The 27,368-nt window shown below is 47.3% G+C and overlaps 1 protein-coding gene across 20 annotated transcripts in view; it reads left to right on the forward strand.

The window, feature by feature from the left end:
- PHACTR1 (phosphatase and actin regulator 1) overlaps positions 1-27,368 on the forward strand; it is a 560,191-nt gene that overhangs the window by 464,866 nt on the left and 67,957 nt on the right. For 10 of the 20 annotated variants that reach the window (XM_021099751.2, XM_084967373.1, XM_021099753.2 and 7 more), the window contains 3 exons: positions 3,503-3,670; positions 5,683-5,889; positions 20,836-21,157. In XM_021099751.2, the coding sequence (XP_020955410.1) occupies positions 3,503-3,670; positions 5,683-5,889; positions 20,836-21,157 (697 nt within the window). The remainder of the gene's footprint in view (positions 1-3,502; positions 3,671-5,682; positions 5,890-20,835; positions 21,158-27,368) is intronic. The other 10 variants (XM_021099756.2, XM_021099757.2, XM_084967376.1 and 7 more) reach the window with 1 other exon arrangement.

The raw sequence follows: 27,368 nt of genomic DNA on the forward strand, positions 1-27,368 counted from the left end.
ATGCCTCTGCTTTTGTGTTTGAAAATGTAAGAATTTTAAAATAACACTTACTTAACAGAAACAGCACCGTTTTATCCCCATGTTGTATGAATCCAAATTTTACCTTTATCACTGCCCATCTTAATCATAAATGGTATTAATGATGAATTTATACCTATTGCCTAGGTTTATTTCTGCCAGATATGTTTATACATATATGTATGTGGGTCAGTAGATAAAACATCAAAGTTGATGTTGAAGAAATGACCAAAAGCTAAGAAATTTGTGTAATCTGTGCATTTCTACTGTGTAAATTGACAAACCCTGCAGAAAAACAGTTTCACAAGATCCAGGTATATGTCACTAGACATTTAAAATATTAATACACATAAATTTCACTTACTGGAATCTTTCCTAAAGGGAGAGAATTCTAATTGCAGAAAAGATTTTACACAGGAAGATAGTCAGCAGAGATTTCTGTTTTTAATAATAGAATGAAACACTGGAAATCCCTTTGTGACCAACCACAGAGAGATAATTAAATAACTGTCTATATATTCATTCAGTATAATTATTAAGATCATAACTATGCAAATTATAATGCTTATGGAGATTTTTTTTAAAAAACAAGATACAAAATTTGACACATACCCCTATGGGACTATGGGAAGAGAAACGTTCTGTTAGGGTGGTGATAGGATCAGTATCATATTTCTTCCTTTTTTCTCCATTTTCATGTGTTTAATGGAAAGGTATGTTTAGAAATTATGACAGTGGAATTCACAAGAGTGTTTCCTCTCCCAAGTGGGTTGGGCCTTTGTGATTTAGCAAAGGTACTTTAAATCCACAGGGAGTTTAATGTTTTGAGAGTTAATATGTTGCAAGAGAAATGAGTGATATTGCTTCTCTATAACCAGCTAAATTGATGTAACAGAGATTCATAGAGAGAATCTAAAGTAACCCAATTGCCGCTGTATCTTTTTCTTCATAATGTTGCTTCCGTGGCGCTTGTAACTGCTAACATGTTAAACAGTCATTCCCTACCTCTTGGCCCGAAGAAGCCAAGCATGGACACAGCCCTGGAACCACTCCTCCTCTGGTTGTCTCAGGATTTTTGCCACACTTGGAACATCAAAAATCAAAGTGGTTTTCCAGAGATGCATTAAACCTAATGGCAGCTGCATCATTATTCCACCAACTGGGAACTTGCAGCAGAGCTACTTCCCGCGGTGTAGCGGCAACAAGCTAAATTAAAGCATCTTTGTGAAAGATCTTTGTGGGGGGGGGCAGTAGTTCTGGATATTGATTGTGGTGGTGTTTTTCATGAATCTATACATGATAAGTAGCATAGAACTATACTCACATTATACTAATGTCAACTTTATATTATCCTGTACTTATGTAAGATATAATCCCTGGGGCAAATGGGGTCCGAAATACACATAGGATACTTCTATACTTTCTTTGCAACTTTCTGTGAATCTATAATTATTTCAAAATTAAATGTTTTTTCTTTAAAAAAAAAAAAAAAAAAGGACCGGTGATCTATTATGGGATGGCAATGCATTAACACTCCTAGCCACAGCCCTTCCCATGCCGGGGACACTCAGTTCAGTTCAATTGTGTACTTTGCATAACACTGGCCTGAGAATCTGCTCTGCTCTTATGTTATTAATGAGGAGTCGGAATCATATTGTTAATCACAATTATCGTCACTGCTGTTACCACTTGAGGCATATAGAAATGCCAATTGAAAAGAAGGGGGAAGAAGCCCACAATCTCCAAGAGTCAGTGCTATTTATACTGTCTGCTTCCGATGATTTGTTTTTGCTGTCCATTATATATATTTTTTTTCTATGTTTATAGTATAGAAGATTCAGGTCAAATATCACGTCCTTGAACCATATGCTATCTAAAACCTATCAGGGTGTAAATTGCTCTGTTGAACATACATTTCATCAGGCCAGTTCTAATTGAGGGGGGGGGGTGGCCAGAGGAATCTTCTGCTACCATATGATCATTGTATATGAATTAAAGCCTTGGGAGGAACATAGCAAAAGGAAAGGATTATTTATCCAAGATTAACCTTGGTGTCATTTCCCTGTTTTATTCCTACGAGTAAATCATCTTTCTTCCCGTTTTAAGGCAGGTAATTGCTTTGCTGGTTTCTGTGTTTCTGACCAAACATAACTGAGAGTCTTTCATCTGGATATTTATTCATCTGACGGGAACAGCTTTCCATCCTCTTTAAAAATTAATTTGACTTTAATGTCTAGTTATCTGGGACTCCCCTGGGCTGGGATGAAATCACACTGGGGGAATTTTGATTTGACAAACAGTCATTGTGCAGGAGACTTTGATCCTCCACCATGGTGTTAACTGAGGTGCTGAGCTTTAAGCAAGGTCAAAGTCTACACCCCACCCGGCAGCATCACTGGTGGGCACTTCGAGAATCCTGGCACTTCCCAGCGTCATTGGGCTGCTATAGCCCTTCAGCTGGAGCTCAGTCGCCCCCTCCTTCCAAGCATTCACCTGCCTAGAGAAACTGGATGTGGGCAGAGGTAAAAAGACAAGGAAAATTGGCGTAATATGTCCTGGGGCTTGTCGAGTGTTCCCCGAGGTAGGAATTCCTGACCAGTTTTCCAATTTCTGAGTCCTTCTTAGTTTCTGCAAGTTGTCAAAAATTATGAAGAAAAATTAATTTTCACTTGTGTTTTAAAAATACATCCAAATATGGTAGAATATGACATTAATTTTTTTTTAAATTGAAGTATAGCTGATTTACAATATTGTGTTTCTGTGTATAGCACAGTGATTCGGATAGATAGATAGATAAATTAAGAGGTTGGGATTAACATATATACTATTATACAGAAAGCAGATAACCAACAAGACCTGTGTTCTTTTTTCAGATACTTTTCCCTTATGGTTTATTACAAAATATTGCGTATAGTTCCCTGTGCTATACAGTAGGTCTTGTTGGTTATCTATTTTCTATATTCGTCTGTCCCCATCTGCTTTCCCTTTTGATAACCATAAATTTGTTTTCTATGTCTGTGACTTACTTTCTGTTTTGTAAATAAGTTCATTTGTATGTATGTTTGTTTGTTTGTTTCCACATATAAGCAATATCATGCAATATTTGTCTTTCTGTGTCTGGCTTACTTCACATAGTCTGATAATCTCTAGGTCCATTTGTTGCTGCCACTAGCGTTATTTCATTCTTTTTTTATGACTGGGTAGTGTTCATATATATACGTATACACACCGCATCGTCTTTATCCTTTCCTCTGTCAATGATTAGAAAGAGAGAACGCAGGTAAATTGCTGATGATCATTGGAAACTATTCCCCTGGTGCTTAGATGCCTTAAGAGAAAGAGAACAAGTGCAGACTTTACAGACTGGCCTTGACCAGGACTGTACGAGAAAGAGCACCCAGACTCAGGTGGCAGGCTGTGCACGTCACCCTTCCTGGGAAGGCAGGTGTGGTCTAACCCCGTGGTCTCCTTCTCGCTCCAACAGATGGGGAGCTCTCCATATCCACTGAAGATGACTCCCTGGAAAACGGGCAGTCCCTGAGCTCCAGCCAATTGTCTCTGCCCGCGCTGTCCGAAATGGAGCCGGTCCCGATGCCCCGGGATCCCTGCTCATACGAGGTGCTCCAACCTTCTGACATCATGGATGGGACAGGTAATGCCCCTGGTGGACACAGATCTGGTCCCCAAACCTCCAGCCTGGCTGGACGTGAGGTTCGATTTTGCACCACCCTGAGTGTAAGAATCTCTTGGAAGGAAGGTCAGAACTGACCAGTTCGCACCTGCGGAGTATTAAAATGTGGAGGATGTGTGCATTTATTTTTCTACAGTCTTTAAAAACATTTTTTATCACCTTAATCTCTTTAAAGAAGATATGTCTTGTTTTGTAATACCGATGACTTAAAATGTCACACTGTTTTGTTTTATAACCCTCACTTCTGTTAAGATAAAGCTAAACAGTCCTGTGTTTCTATAAGGTACCTGTCAAATTCACTGGTCAAAAGGCCCCGGTATGCCCTTGCATCCTAATCCCAATAAACTGATTAGCGGTTATATCAGTTTAGTAAATTTTATCAGTTTACAAAATCAATTCATGTGTTAATTTACCGGTTTAGTTGTATTCTGCTGATAGAAGATTTTTGATGCCATCTGACCGTCACTCCCTCTTTGGTCTTAAGCCCTTGCAGTGGCCAATACTGGCTCCCTCAGAAGGTCTGCAAAAAGATAGGACCCTCCCGACAGCAAGTAAGAAGAGGTCCTTGCTGTCAAGAGATGAGCCTCTTGGAATATCTGGAGTCTGGGGAGTGGGGCCGGTCCTTCCTCCGTACCAGGCGGAAAGTCTACATTACGGAGCCTGGGTGGTAGGAGGCAGGGCAGGATGGCCTCTCCCAAAGCCAGAGCCCTGCTTCACTCTGGGACCCTGGGAGTCACTGTTCCATCAGTGTGTCCAGCACTGATTATCGTGTCCCTGAGGATGATGTCAGGGCTTTGCTGCAGGGAGCACTACTCCCCAGGTTGGGGAGGAAGAAGAGGGCGGGGAGGAGTTGCCTACAGGCCTTCTTACCTGGCCTTCTTACCTGCCTCTCAGTTGCATTCACCTCCCCCACCCCGGCCCCCACCAGCTGCGGAGATTGTTCCCACTAGAGCAGTAAATAGAGATTTCTGAGCATCCCTCCTCCTGACATTAGAATCAAGAGAATGTGACTGTCATAGTGGGATCTGTCAGCCTAGGAAAGTTGTAGAGTCTCAATTTGTCATTGGCCAGGATGCCAGCCTGGCAGGAGGGCCTGTGCTACCACCTGTGACAGTTCTTAACCGGAGCCCGTCTGGGTCCATCCCCCACCCCCCATGGGGGAGAGGAAGAGGCGAGTCCCATGGAACAGTGAGAAATGGGCAGAATCCAAACAAGAACATGGTGCCTCTGGCAAGTGTAGGGAGAGGAAGAAGATAGAAAAAAAGGATGCTGACTTAGAGCATCCTTTGCCTTGTCAGGATGTGTAGGAGCCGGCAGGGGCAGGAAGGTGCCCCTGCAGCTGCAGAGCGCCCCCTCGATGCTGCTGCCCAGCTCCGATGGCCCTGAACCCAGAGGGGCAGTCGCCCCGGGCTTGTGGGGGCTGCCTACCCAGTGTCAGCCTCCAGGGTGTCCTCAGCAGGGACATGGGGAGACCCAGTGGCCAGAAACAAGAGCTCGGGATACAGTCACTCTTCCTCCCCAGCAAGGGGCAAGCGAGCCCAAAGGAAGATGGCAGCATCTGGCACTGGTTTGGTTCAGAGGGGGCTTTGATCTGCTACACCCGCCATCTGCTGGTTGTCGCTATGGTCCTGTGAGTCACATTCTGGAGCACCCATCGAATCTGCATGATAAACACCAAGGTTGAAGGGATGAGGCTCGGGATGGTTTTGAGGATGCGTCTTCTTCCCGTTTGTCCCTCTGGCTCCTTCCAGCTCGCTCCGTTTTCTGCCTCTGCCTCCCTGCGACGTCCCCAGCTTTAATTGGATTTCTGGTGTCCTCTTTTTAACTGTCCCCCTGTACCGGACCACATGGAGTGGTTGGTGCTCCGCTGTGTTGCTAACCCACGTCCCTGTCCTGTGTCCTCGGGCTCCCCCCGGCCCCACCTGCACTGCGTGTGTGTAATGTCGCTGTGTGTCATGTGGTTGTCCCCTCAGTGTCTGAAGAGAGTCCCTCTGCCAGTGAGTCTGGAGTCCTCCTGTCCCAAGATCCTTCAGCCAAACCAGTCCTGCTACTGCCCCCCAAAAAACCTGCTGCTTTCCCTGGAGACCATGAGGAGACCCCAGTGAAGCAGCTGGCACTCCTCAAGCAGCCCCCCGCCCTGCCTCCCAAACCCACTGCCAGGATTGCCAACCACTTAACAGGTGAGTCAAGACGTCTTCCGGGGCCCCCGCGGCCCTGCCTTCCCTTCACGGGATCATTTCTTGCTTTTTTTCTTTTTATCTGAAGCCTCTTGGGCGAGGTGGCTCTGTGGGACATTTGGGTGTTTCTGTGTGTGTCCTGGTACACGCAGTGGCGACCCGGGTTTGTGTGTTTGTGTCCAGAAGCATGCGAAGCACACCCACCGGCCGTACGCTAAGAGCCTTCAGTCTGTGCCTCTGTAGATGTGTTCCTCGGCATTTATGTGGCTGAATCAAGATGCTCTGCCCGTCACGGGGAATTAGATTCGCCGTCCAATCTTGGCAGAGATAAAGGGTAGCACCTGATTCCTTCATAATGAGTTTGCCAAAGCTTTAAATTTTTTGTCTTGAAATAATTGATCTGAAGCCCCGTATGTTTCTTCTATTCAAGTTCATGTCTGTGCTGTCTGTTCTCTTTAGGGGAAGAAAAAAAAAAAAAAAAGGCAGGACACTAATCTGCAAAATATCATGAGAAATACTTTTTTATTTTTAAGGGCCACACCCGTGGCATATGGAGGTTCCCAAGCTAAGGGACAAATTGGAGCTACAACTGCCGGCTTACACCACAGCCGCAGCAATGCAGGATCCGAGCCATGTCTGCAACCTACACCACAGCTCACGGCAATGCTCGATCCTTAACCCACTGAGCAAGGCCAGGGATCAAACCTGCGTCCTCATGGTCAGATTCGTTAACCACTGAGCCACGATGAAGTCTCCAAGAAATTTAAAGAAGAGTCAGCTGAGGAATGTTTTCTTAAAATGACTTTTTTTTTGGAAGTCAAATTGATTTACGATATTGTGTTGTTTCAGGGATACAGCAAAGTGGTTCTGTTATTTTTTCTCAGAACGTAGTCAGAATTAACAATACAAACTACTATTCATAAAATAGATAAGCCACAAGGATTTACTATAAAGCACAGGGAATTATAATCAATATCTTGTAATAACTTAAAGTGATTTTTTTTTTTTTTTTTTTTTTTGCCTTTTCTAGGGCCGCTCCCATGGCATATGGAGGTTCCCAGGCTAGGGGGCAAATCAGAGCTGTAGCTGCTGGTCCACACCACAGCCACAGCAATGCAGGATCCAAGCTGCGTCTTCGACCTACACCGCAGCTCAAGGCAACGCCGGATCCTTCACCCACTGAGCAAGGCCAGGGATCGAACCCGCAACCTCATGGTTCCTAGTCAGATTCGTTAGCCACTGAGCCATAAGGGGAACTCCCCTAAAGTGATTTTTATATTTTCATTGTTCAGGTGATACTTAAGAAATGCACCCGTGGTTGTTCAATGGGGCACGGAGTGAAATTGAACTTCACTGCATATTAGCACATGAATTCACTGCACATTAGCACATGAATTGGATACAGCTTTGTGACTTAAGGTCGTATATAATCAGAGATTCAAGATTCCAGGGGGTTGTTTCTCCAACCTTGATAATAATCCCACCTGATACTGCCTTTTTTGCGACGTTTACTAATTTTATAAATAATTTCTAATTGATCTCTATACATGGTTTGGGATGAGGGTAGAAGATAGTCACCTATTTTTTATTTTTAAAAAACCCTGAGGTTCAAAAAAATAAATGACTTTTCCGGGGCTGGCGGGAATTCTGCAATAGGGGCCACAACCAGACCCTGTGTCTCGCAATTTCTAGTTCTCTGAATATGGCAGGCTGTCTCACATGGCACTGGGTTTTATCACATTAGAATCCAAATGCAAGTTTGTGTCCAGCTCCTCTGTCAGTGTACACGTCCATCCAGGTCAGCATTTGTGGTTTCACAAGAGCAGATTTCCATCTAAAGGAACCATTCAACCCATTAATAGCATGGTAGTGTCCCCGAAGTTAAATGCACAAAACGTCACCAAGGAAAAAAGCCCTCAGGAGTTCTCGTCGAGGCTCAGCGGAAACGAATCTGATTGGCATCCATGAGATCGCAGTTTCGATCCCTGGCCTCATTCAGGGGCTTGAGGATCCGGCGCCCATGAGCTGTGGTGTAGACTGCAGGTGCAGCTCGTATTCTGCATTGCTGTGACTGTGGCATAGACCGGCAGCTGCAGCTCCAATTCCACCCCTAGCCTGGGAACTTCCATATGCCACAGGTGCAGCCCTAAAAGACAAAAAAAGAAAAAGAAAGAAAGAAAGAAAGCCCTCAAAAGCCTCCCTCTCAGACACGACCACTGTCCATCTATCCTCTATCTAATGAAATTTGAGTCCTTCTTTACCTGTTCTTTTATTACCTCCTTTTTGCGCTCAGTGATATCTTATGAACTGGTTCTCAGGTTAGTAAATACTCCACAGTGTGGTTTTGTTAGATGCGTGGTGGGGAATCTCAGTTTATAGGATGGACCCCTTGGGGTTACCCTCTTATTGTAAAAAGCACAACGTCTCAACAGAGGGCCTGTATTTTTATAAGCATCTCTGAGTTTTTTCTCACTTACTCCTGCTCTGAGAACTGCTAATTCTAATTCTACAGAAAAACTGTGTATGTTGTAAGGGCCCTGTACCTTTTGAGACAGGTGTCTGATTTCCCTCGAGAAAGATTAAATACTGAAAAATAAACTCCTACGCATAGTACATGTGTATTTAGCACACCTGCCTCGAGGCAGGATACTGTGCTGGTGATCAGAGTGGCTACAAATATATGAGAGTTAGCTATATGTAGTATATATATGAATATGAATGTCTAGTCACTAAATATTCAGAAATAGAATGCCAGAGTAACTCAATAATATTTACAGTTCAGCTTAGTCTGATAAAAGCGTTTCTAGGGAGGAGCTCCCATGGTGGCGCAGGGGCAATGAGCCTGACTAGTATCCACGAGGACACAGGTTCGACCCCTGGGCTCACTCAGTGGGTCAGAGATCCAGCATTGCCGTGAGCTGTGGTGTAGGTCGCAGATGTGGCTGGGATCCTGTGTTGCTGTGGCTGTGGTGTAGGCCAGCCTGGCAGCTGTAGCAATGATTCAGCCCCTAGCCTGGGAACCTCCATGTGCTGCAGGTATAGTCCTAAAAAGCAAAAAAAGGGGGGGGGGCATGGTTTCTAGGGAGCCTGAGGCTTTGCCCATTGTTGAAGCATGAAGGACTTTTGTATTCCTAGAGCTTGGGTCAAATGGGTAAAAATACAGGAAAGCTGATGATCCTTACAATATGTGGTACCTGGTAGACTCCTAAATATGATGAAGACAAGACAGGTACAGATGGGTATGGGGTACGCGTCTGGGGCTTTCCTTTCGGGTTTAAATTCGATTAGACGTGCTTAATTTGTGTAAGTGAGCCTGCATCACCATGAGGCAGCCACCTTCACCCTGTTCTGTTTCTAATTACTCTGGAGACATCTGGGCCCTGTCAGAAGGAATTAATAAACTGAGAATTCTAGAAGTCTACACTGAGACGGATGCGTTTTAGCATGTTCTCAGTGTGTGTTGTTCTGTTGACATTTTGGAAAGGAAACAGGCCACTGTTTGAAAGACACCAGGCATGATGAATAGAGAGTGACAGTGGTTCATGGTCTGGTAGGTGCTGGAAGAAGCATGAGCCTGGACCGGGGCTGCATCTGGGTACACGATTGGGGGAAGACATGCAGAGGTATCTCTGCTTTGGCGTTTGCTTCCACTGATCAGGAAAAACATAATTAACTTGGAGACCGTCGTACGCATTGTCTCAGTTCCCCGGCCAGGTAGCGAGAAGCCTTTTTGCTTCTTCTCTGGTTGTCATTCTCTTCCGTCTCATCTCCAACACCAGCCTGCACAGCGGCATGGAATACAGGGTCACGAGTTATTGGGCATCAGATTCCCTTCCATTCTGCAAGGACAGGGCTCGGCAGAGCCGATTGTCTAATGAATACGATCTGAGCTGAATGATTCTCAAAGAGCATCTTCTTTGGGATGATGGCTGACCCCAGAGGAGAAGGATAATTGAGGCAGAAAAACACCGTCTCCTGCTTTTTCTACGTCTTCATCAATCACCTCTCCAGCCAGAGGGAAATGTTAAACATGGCATGAATAATCTGTTCCCTCCGTATAAGATACCTGCGATTAGTTCCTCCTCGGTGCCATCTGAATGAAGGCTAGTCAACTTAGGTGATACCTGAGCGTCCCAGTCTGATGTTCACACTTGGCTTATAATGGCAGCTGCCATTTTTGCAGAAATTGACCATGTACCATTTGGTCCTATGAGGTGGAAACTTACCACCTTTAGTCTTTCCTTTTCATAGAGAAGGAAAATGAAATTCAGGGAAGTTAAATGACTTAGTCATGGCAATGTGGCTAGTAAGTGCCAGAGAGGGACTTGGCCCATTTTGGTTCACCCCCCCGAGTCCTCACCTTGAACCATTAATTAACACCATCTCTGCTAAGATAGCTGTTCTTAAAATTTATAATGATGGACTCATTAGTTGTGTTTGCTTTTTGTTTTTTGCTCTGTGTTTTTTAATCTGTTGAAGAAATTAGAGGGAGTCCCCACTATAGCTCAGCGGGTTAAGAATCCAGCTGGTATCCATGAGGACTTGGGTTTGATCCCTGGCCTCACTCAGTGGGTTAAGGAGCCAGCATCCCTGTGAGCTGTGGTGTAGGTTGCAGACTTGACTCGGATCCCCATTGCTGTGGCTGTGGTGTAGGCTGACAGCTGCAGCTCTGATTCAACCCCTTTCCTGGCAACGCCCACATGCCACAGGTGCTGTCCTAAAAAAGCAAAAAAAAAAAAAAATTTTCTGATTGATGGCTAGCTTCAACATTATGAATATTTACAACTGCAAATATTTCCCTGCTAAATGGCATCCATGCCTTGTAGTATTTTTCAGCCCCAGCATATGTCTAATAAGAATCCTATATCCACAGCTTGTTGTGGCAAAACCAAGATTCCTATTCAAAACTGTGTCTCGGGGAGTTCCCATCATGGCTCAGTGGTTAACAAATCCGACTAGGAACTATGAGGTTTCAGGTTCGATCCCTGGCCTTGCTCAGTGGGTTAAGGATCCGGCGTTGCCATGAGCTGTTGTGTAGGTCGCAGATGCAGCTCAGATCCCACATTGCTGTGGCTGTGGTGTAGGCCAGTGGCTACAGCTCCGATTAGACCACTAGCCTGGGAACCTCCATATGCTGTGGGAGTGGCTCTAGAAAAGACCAAAAAAAAAAAAAAAAAAAAAAAAAAGACTGTGTCTCTAGTTTTGAAGCCAGTGTCTATAGGCAGGTGTTCTACAGTCATGTTCTGATCTATAATTTCATTCTGTCTCTCCATTGCTGCCTGATTCTCTGACCCCATTTCTCCCCCGTACATCCCATCTCCTCTGTCCGCTTCTTTTCCAGCCCTCTGAAATCATCTAACTGCTCCTGCCTCTGTCCTTCCCTTCCCTCCACGTGTTCTACTCAGAAAGGACAAGAAAGCAGATGATGAGCAGACCACAGGGACCTCATCTGTGCCTTTAGCAGGAAAAATGAATTGGAACCCAGAAGCCTCTTAAAGAGGTTTAAGGTTTACCTTCTCTTTGATAACTGCTACTTTGAAGAAATGGGAAATTTACCTGAAGTTACTCTTTTTGTTTTTTTTTTTCTTTCTTTTTTTTTTTTTTTCCCACAGCACATGGTAATTCCCAAGCTAGGGGTTGAATCAGAGCTGCAGCTGCCGGCCTACACCACAGCCACAGCAACGCCAGATCTGAGCCCTGTTTGCAACCTACACCACAGCTCACGGCCATGCCAGATCCTTAACCCACTGAGCCAGGCCAGGGATCAAACCCACATCCTCATGGATACTAGTCAGGTTCATTACAGCCAAGCCACAACAGGAACTCCCTACCTGAATTTACTCTTTATACTACTTCTCCATCATTTTCCAGTCTTGATTTTCTTTTTTCTCCTATTTTTTTTTCATTTGAAAAAGTTTTCCTAAAGTATAGTTGATTTGCAGTGGTGTAATAATATCTGCTGTACAACAAAGTGATTCGGTTATACATGTGTACACATCCATTCTCTTTCAGATTCTTTTCCCACATGGGTTAACACAGAACACCGGGTAGAGTTCTATGCAGCAGGTCCCTGTTGGGCAATCCTTCCATATACCTATGTGTGGATATGCCAAACCCTAACCCCCAGTCCACCCCCCCCACCTGTCCCCTTTGGTAACCGTAAGTTTTTCAAAGTCTCTAAGTCGGTTTCTGTTTTGCAAATAAGTTCATTTGTACCCTTTTTTTAAATTGCACATATAAGTGATATCATGTGCTGTTTGTCTTTCACTGTCTAACTTCACTTAGTATGATAATTTCTAGGTCCATCCATGTTGCTGCAAATGGCATTATTTCATTCTTTTTTTATGGCCAAAATAATATTCCATAGTATCTATGTACCGCATTTTCTTTATCCATCCCTCTGTCAATGGACATTGATTTTCTTTTCTCAAAATGCAGAAATTCTTTCCTTAGTGCGCGTAAGTTCTATCTATTGAGTAAAACATGTCGAAAAGGGTGCTTTCTATTCTAACCTTCAGGATCAGGGCAAAGATTGCAGCGAAATACCTTCCTTCTTTGGTAGCCGCCACCATCACTATAAATGCAGGAAATCTGAGTGTGTCCTGTGGCCGTGTAAATACCATGCACCGGATGGTCACAAAGCTAGAGAGGAATTGTAGCCATCCTCTTTTTTCTTTTCGAGATTTATGGATCTTGCTTGAATGTTGTGGTACCGTCACCATGAGTGTACCACCTCTTCACAGGGATGAGCTCTCTGGAGTATCTCACTGGGTGTGGTCCAGATTTACTGCGTTCAGACTTGACAGACAGACCAGCCAGTTCTACGGGAGCATGTGGATGTTTGCCTCCATGACTTGGCGATTTGGCTTTGACTGTCTCTGCTTTTGCCTGGATGGCCGCAAACAGCTGCCCTCGTGGTGGGCACTGTTCAGTCTCGTCTCTTTTCCATTGCCCATCACTGGACCTGCTCCCCTTCCTCTCCACCTGTCTTGTGGAAGCTTCGGGTTCAACATCCCAGTGACCCAGAGCTCCTACTGTGGCGCAACAGGATGGGCAGCCTTTTGGGAGTGCTGGGAGGCGGGTTCAATCCCCAGCCCGGCACAGTGGGTTAAGATTCAGGCGTTACCACAGCTGCGGCTTAGTTCAAGGCTGTGGCTTGGATCTGATCCCTCGCCTGGGACCTCCGTGTGCCACGGAGTACAAAAAAAAAAACAAAAAAACCCAGTGACATATCGGCTGGGCCTCTCATTGCCTGGCTCCCTGGGAGCAACAGCACTAGTCTTCATTGCTGCAGAAATAAACAACAGAAGGAGTTTTTATCAACGACTTATAATTTCTAACCAAATAACTGATCTTAGGAACAAGTGTTTGTTCTCATGATTATCAGGACATCGGTAGTTTTGACTCTTTGAGAGCAGTTTCCAACAGTAAATAAGGTGTCATTTGACTTGTACAAAATCAAATTTAATTGCTGCAGAGATGACACACTCAAGCGACCCAGGGAGCTGGTGAGCAGCCCCAGCACTGCCCAGTGTTGCCATCTCAGCGAGGCAGCTTCTTCCCCACTTGCTGTCATCTCCCCAGGTGTCCTTGGAAGGGGTACCTTTAAACCCAAAAATGGGAGTTCCTGTCGTGGCGCAGCAGAAACAAATCTGACTAGGAACCATGAGGTCGCTGGTTGGATCCCTGGCCTCACTCAAGGATCCAGAGTTGTCGTGAGCTGTGGTGTAGGTCGTAGATGTGGCTCGGATCCCACATGGCTGTGGCTGTGGTGTAGGCTGGCAGCTACAGCTCCGATTCAACCCCTAACCTGGGAACCTCCTTATGCTGCGGGGGCAGCCCTAAAAAGCAAAAAAACAAAAACAACAACAACAAAAAAAATGTTTCTTTGTGGAAAGTAGCTCTGAAAGGAAGTCAGGTGCTGGTGATGTGTATATGATAATGGCCCTCAATTTTTATTTTAATTTTTTATGTTCAGAAGTGTTCCTTGTTGGCACGTTTTTTTTTTTTTTTTTTTAATTTCCTTTTAGTGGAGTGTAGTTACCATGTGGGATTAGTTTCAGGTGTACAGCAAAGTGAATCCGTCAGACATATACATAGATCCATTCTTTTCTCCCACATAGGTTATTACAAATGATTGGGTAGAGTGTCCTGTGCTATTTTTTGGATTCTGTAGGTCTTGGGACACAATCCTCATAAGCGTCAGCTGTTTGCTGTGGTTTCCACATGCTGGGCTGCCTTGGGAGGGAAGCCAGGCTGAGGGCATGGAACGCAAGTCACATGTTACCCTTCCTTGCCTCTCACCACGAGGGGTCAGTCAGCACACTGTGCCTTTCTAGGTGTCTGGCCCCCCAAAAGGCCAAATTACCTTAGAGCCCCTAGGCTGGCCCCTCGGGATTGGTGGAGCTACTGTGACTGCTGCTCTTGCTGCCAGGGAGAATCCAATTCCATAGTTTAGTGATACAGGACTCTTATTCAAGTTCTAAGTACAAGTCTTTTTTTTTTTTTTTTCCCCGTGCTGCACCCTCAGCATATGGAAGTTCCCAGGCTGGCCTATTCCACAGCCACAGCAATGCCAGATTAAAGCCATGTCTGCGAGCTACACCACAGGTCACAGCAGTGCCGGATCCTTAACCCACTGAGCGAGGCCAGGGATCGAACCTGCATCCTCATGGATACTAGTCATGTTCATTTCCACTGAGCCATAACAGGAATTCCCTAAATACACATCTTCATGTCCTCGGATGGATGGACGCCTGTTTCTATGAAAGGAGATCAGAGAGATTCTAACCCACTGCAGCCGGGTGGCAGGTGACAGGAATTCTTAGAACACTTTTGTTCATTAAGACGCGAAGTGCTACTATCATCGACAAGTATATCTGATACATCAGCAGTTAGAAACACTTCTACAGCAGGTTTTCACTTAAAAAGTGAGAAGAGGCATTCCCACTGTGGTGCAATAGGATCGGCAGCCTCTTTCAGGCGCCAGGACACAGGTTCGATCCCTGGCCCCACATAGTGGGTTATAGGACCTGGCATTCCCACGGCTGTGGGATAGGTCGCAACTGCAGCTCGGATCTGATCCCTAGCCCAGGAACTCCATATGCTGTGGGTCTGCCAAAAATAGAAAGAAAAAAAAAAAAAAGATGAGAGGCTATGGGTGTGTTCATTTAGTCCAGATTCATTCTGTGTATCAACTCCTGTCCTCTGACACCAGGCTCAGCTACAGAGGTCATCTGGGTTTTGCATTTTCTTGTCCAAAGTCATAAGCTAGAGCTGTGTCAGGTTTGGAAATACAGTCCTCTCGGGTTTTATGGCTCGGTGACATCATTTGGGTTTATTTTTCTTGTTCTCTGGAACTGGTTGGTTTTGCTCTTTCCACTCCATCAGCAGAGGCAGTTTTATAAATACACTGCCTCTCGATCAGTCTGGCTGCAGAAGACTCAGCCATTTCTAAGTCGGCAGGCAGAGCGCCTTGTATGCCCCAGCAGGGCCAGCATCTCTCGTTATAAATGCAGGAGGTAGAGTGTGTCCTCCCATGGGCCATAAACAGCACGCATCAGAGCGATGCAAAGCCTCTTCAGTGAGGTGCTATCAGGGAAAGGAGGCATCTTTAATCCCTAGATTTTTAGAGGTAAAAGTGCCTAGATCCTACGAAGTTTAGGTTTCTTTCCTTCTTTCTTTCTTTTTCTCTCTCTCTCTCTTTCATTTTTGGCCACTCAGTATATGGAGTTCCCAGGCCAGGGATCAGATCTGAGTCACATTTGTGACCTATTCTGCTGCTATGACAATGCCAGATCCTTTAACCGGCTGTGCTTAGCCAGGGATTGAACCTGCGTCTTGGTGCTGCAGAGACACTGCCAATTCCGTTGCGCCAAAGCAGGAACTCCTATTTCTTAGCTAATTCATAGCAAAGAATCCAGGTTTTCCTACTTCTGGTTCCTGCATCCTGCTGCACAGTACTGACGCGGGGCCGGGTGCCTTTTCCTCCTCCCGCAGACCTGGGTTGCAAACATGGAAATTTCTACAGTGGCCCCTTAGAAGCCTCTTTGCTCTGCTACTTGATTCCCTCTCACCAGGTTTTTCTCTGCACTTACGTCTCATGGACCCATCACACTCTCCTCCGCTTTCTCAGCTTCTGTCTTCCCCCCCTGCCCAGGCTGGGAAGCTTCAGGTGAGGACTAGTCACTGGGCGGCCAGAGTCCTATCCGTAACCCTGCAAATGTGTGTCGCACTTTGCAATTTACAAAGCATGTATCCTTATCCTGCTGACCCTCACAACGACCTGTGGGAGAAGCCTGGAAGATATTATTATTTTTTCAGAATGAATTAAGACCACATTCATCGAATTCCTGGTACAAGTCAGCAACTATACCAGAGATATTTTATACTCAGGCCTTCTGCTGATTCGTTGGGGGGTTTGCAACATTTTGAAAAGGTGCCTGTGGAGGAGTGAATGACACCAAGCTGGCCCTTCCTGTGGGGTGACTCAAACGTCTACCAGGACAGACCGCAGGCTGCTCTACCCTCTGCCTCCAGCAGCCCCTGCCCAGCCCTCAGAGAACAAGCACCTCCACAAGGCCCTGGGCCCTTGTCATTTTGCCAGTGGAGGGAGCCGCCTCTTCACAGAGGAACGAGGCTCCGAGCAGATGGCTTCTCTATGGGATTGTGCATTGAAGCCCTCTGGGGACCTTGTGGTGATGCAGATTCTGAGTCAGAAGATCTGGGCTGGGCCTTGAGATGATGCGTTTATGACACGCCCCCAAGAGCTTGTGCTCCTGCTTTTGGTCCATGGGCCACACTTTGCTTATTGGCAAATCCTTTGTGTTGGAGAAACCAGTTTATAAGTTCTACCTTATAGAACTTTCTCGAAGCATGGTCTCCACTTAGGTCAGAGTGATCTGGAGCCTTATTTACAAACTGGACCCCTGGGCCCCAGTGTAAACGTCCTGAATCTGAATCTGCGAAAGTGAGGGCCAGGAATCTGCCCCTCCTCCACCTCCCTGAGAGAATCACTGCCTTAAGCCTTTGGCATCTTAGAAAAAAACATTGGTGGCATGCAGTACAATCCCATTTTACCCTGACTTAATACGAAGATGTCAGTGCCCCCTTAAACAGCGAAGAGTATTGGGTATATGTTTCTTTGTTTAATAAATGTATACAGTATACATGAGGCAACTCAAAAATCAGCAAGAGGAGTTCCCATCATAACGCATTGGTAATGAACCCTACTAGTATCCGTGAGGATGCGGGTTAGACCCCCGGCCTCGTTCAGTGGGTGAAGGATGCACTGTTGCTGTGAGCTGTGGTGTAGGTTGCAGACATAGCTCCGATCCCCCATTGCTGTAACAGAGGCATAGGCCGGCAGCTACAGCTCTGATTCAACCCCTAGCCTGGGAACCTCCATGTGCCAAGGGTGCAGCCCTAAAAAGACAAACAAGAAAAAAGAAAAAAAAATCCCCTAGAAAAGGGAAAGAGGAATCTAGTGCATTGAATCAACTCTGTAGGAAAAGCTAGACGTTTGATTAAGTATCAGTTGATTGAGACAAGTTTTGGAAGAGAGGCCAACTTGTCTAAAATGTCCTTGAAGTCTTCTTAAGCGATGTCTGTGAAATAGAGAAGCCCACCCAACAGGGATATACGGAACCACCTCCACCAGCTTGATCTTGTTGGCCCTGTCTTCCTTGCCCGTGTCGTTAGCGTTCCTGGCATCCACTTGGTCATTTTTCCAGTGATGAAGCCAAGTACGTTTTGCTCTGGAAGCAGTGATGAGAAATACTGGGCGTGCGGGAAGTTAGAGTTTAGCAAGATGGGTGGAACCCAATGTCGTCAGTGTCCTTTCCTGGGCAGACAGTTCTGCCCTCCTGGCTCTCCTTTCTCCTGCCCACGTGAATGACCACCTGCTGCCCAAGACAGACCCACAAATGAAGAAATCATGGGTGAAGGGCCCCCGGGTGAAAAGCCTAACACTTGAGGACACATTGTATTTGCCAGGTGCGCGTCAAGGCTGCCGACAGCCGAGGGGATGCATCATCCTTCAGTCGCAGGACCCAGGTGGAGGTGGTGAGTTTCTGCATCTCGTCACCCTTGGAATTAGTACCAGCTGCTTCGGTCCTGCCCAGGGTGACCCTGTGTCCTGTAACTGGAGGATCATAACCAACAGGATGAGCCTTCGAGGAGGTGGTTGTGACTCGTTCACACTTAGGTGTTAGGGGAGCTATTTGATCAGGACCCCTGGAATTATTGCACTTTTCTCTTCCTTCCTTCCTTCCTTTCTTTCTTTTTGTCTCTTTAGGGCTTCACCCTTGGCCTATGAAAGTTCTCAGTCTAGGAGTCAAATCAGAACTGCAGCTGCCTGTCTACACCACAGCCACAGCAACGCCAGGTCCAAGCCATGTCTATGACCTATACCACAGCTCACGGCAATACCAGATCCTTAACCCACTGAGCGGGGCCAGGGATCAAACTCACATCCTCATGGGTACTAGTCGGGTGTGTTACCACTGAGCCACCACGGGAGCTCCTATTGCGCTTTTCTGTATCTCAGCTGTGAGGTTGGCAGCTTACTGTCCACACAGCCACAATGACGTGATCCTAAAATGTCGATCCATTTTGGGCTCACCTCTCCCTCCTAGGGTATTGATTTTGGGGGAAGGTGTGAATTTATATCCCCAGGTAAAGCATCACACAGCTTCAGCTCATTCTATAAACATGTTTTGAGCCTCCTGCTTGGTGTTTGGGGCACCAGACGAGATGCTCAGGCTGTAGTGACAAGTTCTTCACAGCCCTTGCTCCTTTTGGGAGGGACACCTGTGTACCCTGGAAGCAGAGTGCAATGTCCTCGGAGTCCAGGTCCTGCATCTGTAAAAGTGAGATGCTGATAGGGTCGGCTTCACAGGCTTGTTGAGGGGATTAGGTTGGCGAGACAGGAAAAGCTCTTAGAACACTGGCACGCAGTAAGCATGTGGGAGGGGTGGCTGTAATTCTCATTGTCATTGTCATCGTCACCCCCATTGTTGTTGGCACTGACCTAGCCCCAAACTAAAGAGGGTCCAGTGGCTGCAGGAGGAAGGAGGGGTGACCATCAGGAGAGGTAACAGCTGAGCTGAATCTTGAAGCAAGAGGTGGGATTAACCCAGGAGACCAACTAGAAAACCGAGTCACCAAGTCTCGGGGGGGTTGAGACAGCAGGTGGTTTGGGGAACCCAGCAGTTTAGGAGTGAGGAGGTACCTGTGCATAACGGGGAGAAAAGGAAGCCGATTCCCGGGGAGGGGCCTGGGGTGAAACAGGAGAGGAAATCTGCAGAGGGGCGGAGCCTGGAGGCCACTGGGGAAGGCACAGCCGCCACCGTGAGAATGTGAGGGGCAAAGGCCCCCCATGGGCTTAGCTGAAGATGGAGACTGAATGTGGGCCAGCAAGGAGGTGAAATCCATGGGAGAGAAGCAGGTGCCACCAGAGAGAAACAGGAGTTGCCGTTGTGGCTCAGTGGTTACGAACCCAACTTGTTAGTATCCATGAGGCTGCGGGTTCAATGCCTGGCCTCACTCAGTGGTTTAAGGATCTGGCATTGCCCTGAGCTGTGGTGTGGGTCACAGACACGGCTTGGATCCCGTGTGGCTGTGGCTGTGGCTGTGGTGTAGGCTAGCAGCTGCAGACCTGACTGGATCCCTAGCCTGGGAACGTCCATGTGCCGTGGGTGCGGCCCTAAAAAGCAAAAACAGAACATGAGAGAAGCAGCTTTTCAGCTGTGATAGGCGAGGTTGTTTCCGGCTGGGGGAACCGGAGCCGACATCACAGAGGTGAAAGGGGGCTCCAAGGAGCCTTGATGATGTGTCTGGAAGTTGGGCTGTCTTTCCAGGCCTTTGGTAGGTTTTAAACTGAAGGGTGACATCATCAGCTGTGTGCCTGGGAAGGTCATTGTGGTGGGGCTGTGGCCATTAAACTGGAGAAGGCCACACTCAGGCAGAGAGTTGAAGAAAAATCCAAGGCTTCAGAGACCAAGTGTGTATGGGGCGAGAGGGGTGGGGCGTGAAGTCAGGCGTGCTCCCCCCACCCCCTCCCGCCCCTGCCCTTCCTGGCTTGTCCCAGGCACCTGCAACCCCAGGACTCAGCCATGGACCCCCAGGCCCCCAAGGAGAGATGATGTCTAGGAATATGAGGTACAGACAGGAGACTGCAAGCTCATCTCACAGATGCCACCCACCCACCCACACCCACACAACTTGGAACATCTCTGGGAAGCATCAGTGCCACTGTCACCGAACCAAGGGGTGGGGTGTGTGCAGGTGCCACCAAGTCCCCAGAGGGCCTGTCAGAGCCGCATACAGTTGGAACAGCCCCCCCCCCATACATTTGGATGCCACATGAGTGGGCCGGCCAGCCCAGCCACTGCGCTCACACCAAGTCCATACCTGGGACACCTGAGCCTCTGTATGGCCATGAACCCTGTAAAGCATCCTCGTAGGTGGGTTGGTCATCCCCAGAGGAGGGAATTCAGGTTGGTGGCATTGAAGCACCTCTTGGTGGACTTGACCCTTGAGCTGGCGTCTCACCCCCTGCCTGTTGGAAAGTAGTGGCCCAGGGGATGTTTTCACAATGGCAAAACTATAGGCTTCGTGCATTTTCTAGAAGAGGCCTCTCGGAAGGTCCATGGGTTTCCATGAGCAGAGGAGGGCACCCCTCCCCCTCCTGCTGCTGGGGAACCTCAGCCTGACAGCGGTGACAGACTCTGCCAACACCTGGGTCCCTGAGGGCCCTTGGGGCCAGTGTGCTTTGAGCAGGAACTGAGAGCTGGTGGATGTGTGTTGAGTAGCACACACCTGCTGGTTCTTCAGGTGACGGGTTTTGTGTCGAGGCCCGTGGTCCCCACGTGGACACCTGTGGGGTTCGAGGTTTTTCCCTGATGCCCCCAAAACTCACATCTGCCTCTCGCCCTCCTTCTGCCACAGATCCTGGCGCCCCTGTGAAATTGCCTTGTCTGCCAGTGAAGCTGTCACCTCCACTACCTCCAAAGAAAGTCATGATCTGTATGCCCGTGGGGGGGCCAGACCTCTCCCTGGCATCCTACGCGGCCCAGAAGGGTGGCCAGCAGGGCAGCGCCCAGCACCACCACACCGTCCTGCCATCCCAGATCCAGCACCAGCTGCAGTATGGCAGCCTCGGCCAGCACCACCCCTCCACCACCGGCTCCCTCCCGCTGCACCCCTCGGGCTGCAGGATGATAGATGAGCTGAACAAAACGCTGGCCATGACCATGCAGAGGCTGGAAAGGTAATAGGGGATTGGGGGGTGGGGAGGGGCAGGAGGGGAGGGCTGGTAGGGTGGGGGATGGGGATCTGACCTTGACCAAGGAGGGAGAAGACCCTTGCAAAGCTCACCCCAGCTGTGGGGTTGGGAGTTTGAAAGTAAAATCAGACCAAAATTTCAGTGGCAAGGAATGTATGGAAGAGAAAAACAGTGTTGCCAGTTGCCAAACTATGGAACAATCACATTTATCAAAAAGAAAATGTTGGAAGTTGCCGTCGTGGCTCAGCAGTTAACGAATCCGACTAGGAACCATGAGGTTGCGGGTTCGATCCCTGGCCTTGCTCAGTGGGTTAAGGATCTGGCATTGCCGTGAGCTGTGGCGTAGGTCGCAGACGTGGCTCAAATCCCGCATTGCTGTGGTTGTGGTGTAGGCCAGCAGCTACAGCTCCAATTAGACCCCTAGCCTGGGACTCTCCATGTGCCATGGGTGCTGCCCTAGAAAAGGCAAAAGAAAAAGAAAAAGAAAATGGCGGAGCTCTTGCGGCTCAGCGGTAAAAAATCCAGGTTCGATCCCTGGCCTTACTCCGTGGGTTAAGGATCCTGTGTTGCTGTGGCTGTGGAGCAGGCTGGCAGCTGCAGCTCCGATCTGACACCCTAGCCTGAGACCCTCCATATGCTGCATGTGTGGCCCTAGAAAGAAAGAAAGAAGGAGGGAGGGAGAAAATGTATATATATATATATATATATATATATATATACAACATATGCACATATATATATATGTGTGTGTATATATATATATAGCCAGATAGATATTTAACAAGCTTCTATTATGAATCCATAGGCCTTGACATTTTTAGGAAGCAGATACACATAATCAGTAATGTGGTAGCCCCATGGCAGGGAGATGGAGAGAAAATCTTATTTTTCTACTTCCTGTCTTTCTGTACTGCCTAATTTTTTATTTTGTGTCCATAACTTCCATGATGTTGAAAACAATGCAAATATAGAGTAAGAAGAGAGGCGAGCTGGCAGGGCCGTGGTGGAAACCAGAGGGCTGGGAAGTGGAGAGGTCCACCCTTGTTCCTGCTGATGGAGGAAGAGCAATACTGCTGTTGGCTTAGGTGCCTTCAAGCCTCTAATATTTACCAACAGCTGAGCCAGGCCCCTCTTTCACCAGAATCTGCCTCTCAACAGCATTTCCGGGAGGTCGGCCAAGAGGGTCCAGGGTCAGCCCTGCAGTGGGGACCGTGACTCCCCACCACCCAGGGCATCCTCGTGCTGATTCTGAGTCGTGCGTGCACATGTGTGCATGCATGTGTGTGTGTGCACATATCACCCCCTTGTGCCCAAGAGGGGGCTCAGGTTTCCCAGTCCAGTTCCAGGGCATGTAGCCTGACCTCGTTCCCTGGCGTGACAAAAAGGAAGTGCTGGGATCTGGCACGAGGGTGTGTCTGCGCTGGGGTCTTGAACGCCTATCCCACGTCAGTTCGCTGGGTCCTGCAGGCAGGCAAACCGCAGCCTGGAGCCCAGCCAGTCACCAGGCAGAGAGCCAGGGGCGAGATGGACACAGTTGGGATGTCGCTGCTGTAATTTCCTGACTCTCGGTGGCTTTCTCGCTTCCTCCGTGTCAGCCAAGGTCTCCATGTTTGGGAAATTAACGACTCCAAGGGAAGTTGTTACGTCTAAAATTCGGACTTGATAGGTTCATGTTAATATCTGTCCTCACTGGAAAAAAATAATGTATTTGGCCTGCTGCCATGATTTTCACCTACTGCTGTGGCTAATGAGGACAATATAATTGAAAATTTAGATGGCACTTTTTAGCCGATCACACACTTTTAGCACCTTAACCCTCACGCCACCTACGGAGACTGAGTCAGCTAAGGGAGGCCGAGTCACTAAGGGAGACTGAGTCACTAAGAGAGGCCGAGGGCCCAACGCCAGCCCCTCCAAGAGGGGGCCCGAATCTTGGTTCTCATCTGCAGAAGTTGTTGAGAAACAGAGAGCCCGCTTTTTGATACCTTCCTAGCAACTTGAGAGAATAATTTTACATCTTAAAATAACAAGCGATTTTATTCATTGTGTATTTTCCTTGTATTTTTTGAAAGCTTCAGTTGGTGATGCATTGAAAATTCAAATACGCTAAGTCAACCAGCCACCCAACCATACTGGTCCTTTGCCGTAGACATTTTGCGCTGGGGAGTAAGTCCAGGGCCTGAACCGTCAAGGCTGGGTCTTCCTCCTGCAGACGCATCACTCTTTCCGCTACAGCACAGCTGCTTTCCTCAGGCCAGCAGGGAACATGCAGCGTGTACCAAATGCTCCGGGGTCTTCCAGCTCCCAAAGAGCAAAGGAGCAAAGTCCTTGCCGTGGTGGCCTGGGGTCCTGTTGTCTCCCTGTCTTCATCTCCTCTTCCCTCGTTGCTTTCTCTCTCCTTCCACGTGGCCTTGGACGTGCTTGATGCCTCCTGACAAAGGGCCTTTGCACTACCTGTTCCCTCAGCTGAGACTGCTGTTCCCTCCAGGTATCCGCCAGTCTCCCCCCGCCCCCATCAAAGGTCAGGTCAGAGCGACCGGCTTTGGGGCTCTAGCCACCTCCTCAGTGAAGCCCTCCCTGATCTCTCTATTTAAAATCACAACCCTCCTCCCAACACAGAGTAGGCCCCAGCCCCGCATGGTTCTTTGGCAGCGTTTCATGGCATTTTTTGCCACCGGATGCTCCGCATTTGCCTTTTACTTTTCTTACCGCTCTTCTCAACTAATCGAACATACGAGGTGGGAGAAGGGCTTTGAATGAGTGATGGACTGTTTGCATGATGCATGAAGGTGATGCCCCCGGGAGTTGCTGAGGCGGCTCCTTGATGCTTAACCCTGTCCCTACCGCTGGATAGTTAGGTTACTTGCAGCATTTGTAGTCTTCTTTTTCACTGTTGAGCTTTGAGGTCTCACAAGACCCACGCTATGTAAGAATTACGGGACTGCGGAGGATGTCCGAGGCAGATCAGAGGAAGGAGTGTATTAGATAGTAAACCAAGCAGGTCCACGTGGAAAGAATAATTGAAATCTCTGAGTTTAAATTCAAAGAGCAAAATGTTGAGTTTGTGTTACTGTTATCATTTATGCATATCAACAGCCAAATAATATTTTTTTTGTCTTTTTGTCTTTTTAGGGCCACTCCCATGGCATATGGAGTTCCCAGGCTAGGGGTCTAATCAGAGCTGTAGCCACCGGCCTACGCCAGAGCCACAGCAACGCCGTATCTGCGACCTACACCACAGTTCACGTTAACACTGGATCCTAAACCCACTACGTGAGGCCAGGGATCGAACCTGCAACATCATAGTTCCTAGTCGGATTCATTTCCATTGCACCATGATGGGAACTCCCCAAATAATCTTTTTAATGTATTTTGTTTTCACCCACTGGATTTTGGCTTAGGTTTTTTTTTTTTTTTTTTTTTTGATCGTTTTAGGGACATACCTGCAGCATATGGAGGTTCCCAGGCTAAGGGTCAAATCGGAGCTATAGCCACTAGCCTACGCCACAGCCACAGTAACACAAGATCAGAGCCCCATCTGCAACCTATACCACAGCTCATGGCAATGCCGGATCTTTAACCCACTGAGTGAGGCCAGGGATCAAACCTGCATCCTCATGGATACTAGTCGAGTTTGTTAACCACTGGACCACGATGGGAACTCCTGGCTTTTGGGAAATTCTAAGTATCGTACATTTAGTTAGATAAATTTACTTATCACACATGACCCTTAAAAGTAGACAAGTAAGAGTTCCTGCTGTGGCACGGTGGGTTAAGAATCCAACTGCAGCATCTCAGGTCACTGCAGAGGCAGGGGTTCAGTCCTGGCCTGGTACAGGCTGGTAAAGGATCCGGCATTGCTGCAGTGTAGGTCACAGCTACGGCTTGGATTCAGTCCCTGGCCTGGGCATTTTTATATGCCATGCTTGTGGGCCTTTAAAAAAAAAAGAGGGCAAATAAATACATTTCTAAGAAACTCATTCTTCCTCTACTTTTTCCTACCCCAGAATCCCTGAACAGATAGGAAAGCTCTGACATTTGCCAGGCCAAAATGTCATGCAACTGCTGATGCTAAAGATGTGTAGCCCTGGAATGAAAAACAGGCCCAGCAAAGAAAAACGTAGGTGTTGGTGTTTCCTTAGGTAACCTGATGATCAATGAATGATTTTTTATTGAGCATTTTTCTGGATGAGGCTCTGTCATTGGCTCCAGGGATACAGCCGTGAACAAAATACAGAGGGCGGCTGCCCCCAGTGTGGCTTAGTCTGATGGGAGCATGAACTGCTGAGTCAGCACCAGTGGGGGTGCAGGGAGGGAGGAGAGAGCACCCATGGGTCGCCTGGTGGATGGGCTTCTCTGCAGCACTGCAGTCTGAAAGATAGAAACCAAAACCTCAAAGGCAGAACCAGGAGAAGAGGGAGAAAAGGGACTAAGAGAGTATTCTAGGCAGATTAGAGGAAGGAGTGATAGATAGATACACCATCGTCAAATGGGTGATGAGATTTTTTCATAAGAAAAGGCAGGAGGAGTTCCCTGGTGGCTCAGTGGGTTAAGGGCCCAGCCTTGTCGCTGCTGTGGCTTGGACTGCTGTTGTGGCATGGGTCTGATCCCTGGCCCCAGAACTTCGTATGCTGTAGGTGTGGCCAGAATGGAAAAACAGGCAGGAATTTGACAGTTATTCTCCAAGTTTTTAGAGGACTTGTCATGGAGAATGAGGGAAATGACAGAAGGTTATAATCTGACATAAGGAAAAACCTAGGAACTCATGGAGAGAACACAGATCTTTTAAAAAGATCAGGCTGGCAGCTGTCCCAAATGGTTTTCTGTGTGCTTCCTAAAGAAAAAGCCCTGCAGGTGAAAGTGTCTGCTAAGGACCCGTCCGACCCTATAACTCCATGTTAGTTACAGTGAAGTTAACTCTAATGTGACTGTTTTTAGAAATAGAATGGTTTCACCTTTCCTGAAATGTTAGCTGTATCTCTCTGTTAACACAGGCAGTGATAGTCAACTAGACCCAGAAAGGCTTCCAGAACCATTCTGCACTCTTAGCAACTCTTATGGAGCACTGCATGCATCAGCTAGAGATGAAATTACTACCTGTCAAAAATATTGAAAAAGGAGCGATTTCCACCTTGGATAGAAGAAATTGAAATCTGTAGCCCCTTGAATCCCTTCAATCTTTGTAATTCTGTTATTCCGTAATTATCTTTAGGCCTTTCAAAGATCACAGTTCCCTTATAATTCTAGTATCAAAACAGTGCAGAGTGATAATGACTTTTCTTCATGTGGCCTCCAGTGTCACAGGAAATTCTAAAGAATGATTCTTGGTCCTGAACTCAATGGCCTCTGGGGTTTCTTTCAGGCTTAACAGCCTGACATAATTCCTGCCTTGGTTTATGTCAGTGTTTCCACCTGCAAGTCAGCATCTTCGTGAAGAGGAGCAGATGGGCCTTGGTACCTGAGCAATCTGAACCTCTGGATACCCAAGTGTTATTTGCTTGCGAAGGGGTATTTATTTGAAGCAGCTCGGGATTTTGTTCATCACATATAGCACGTGGCATATAGTCTCAAAGAAGATGTGTTTCCAGGGACCAATTCTCTTTCTTCTGTGGCTGACCCTCTCTTGAAATCTGATGCAATTCTGGTGAGACGTTTATCCCTGAGCTTTCGAGGCTGGAGTTATCTATCTCTTTCTCTAGGTCAGTACTTGAATTTTACAGCGTGTACTTATCATCTGCAAGTGGCTGCATGAAGATGTTGTTTTGCACTTTAATTGCTATTCGAAGGGGCTTGATGAGATTTCAGAGGAAGAGAATGGGACCCTGAGCCAGACTCTGTGCCAGGCTGGTGGGCAGAGGAAGGTAACAACGAGATTCGACAAATTATTAGCACGTCTTAAGAGGATCCAAAAAGGAAGTGTATTTTTACAAGAGAGAATCTGCCCCGAATTTCTATGTGTCCACCAGTAGGCACCCGCCCCCCCTCGCCCTTGCCCAGAGAATAAGTATTGATTCTTTGATCTTCTTGGAAATCATTGTCCAAAAAGACTTTGCAGGCCAACAGTATTTTGAAAGCTACAGGAACTGTGTTGATTCAAGCAAAAGATAATCTCCATCGTGATTGGTTTATGGCAAATTGCTGGTGTTTAAGTACATCCGTTGCTAAAACAGCAACTCCCGACATGGATGTTTACGAA

This window comes from Sus scrofa, chromosome 7 (genome assembly GCF_054392235.1).
Source record: "Sus scrofa isolate SSC_HxYL_T2T_F1_AM1 chromosome 7, Sscrofa_HxYL_maternal_Yorkshire_Landrace_v2.0, whole genome shotgun sequence".
Taxonomy (NCBI): Eukaryota; Metazoa; Chordata; class Mammalia; order Artiodactyla; family Suidae; genus Sus; species Sus scrofa.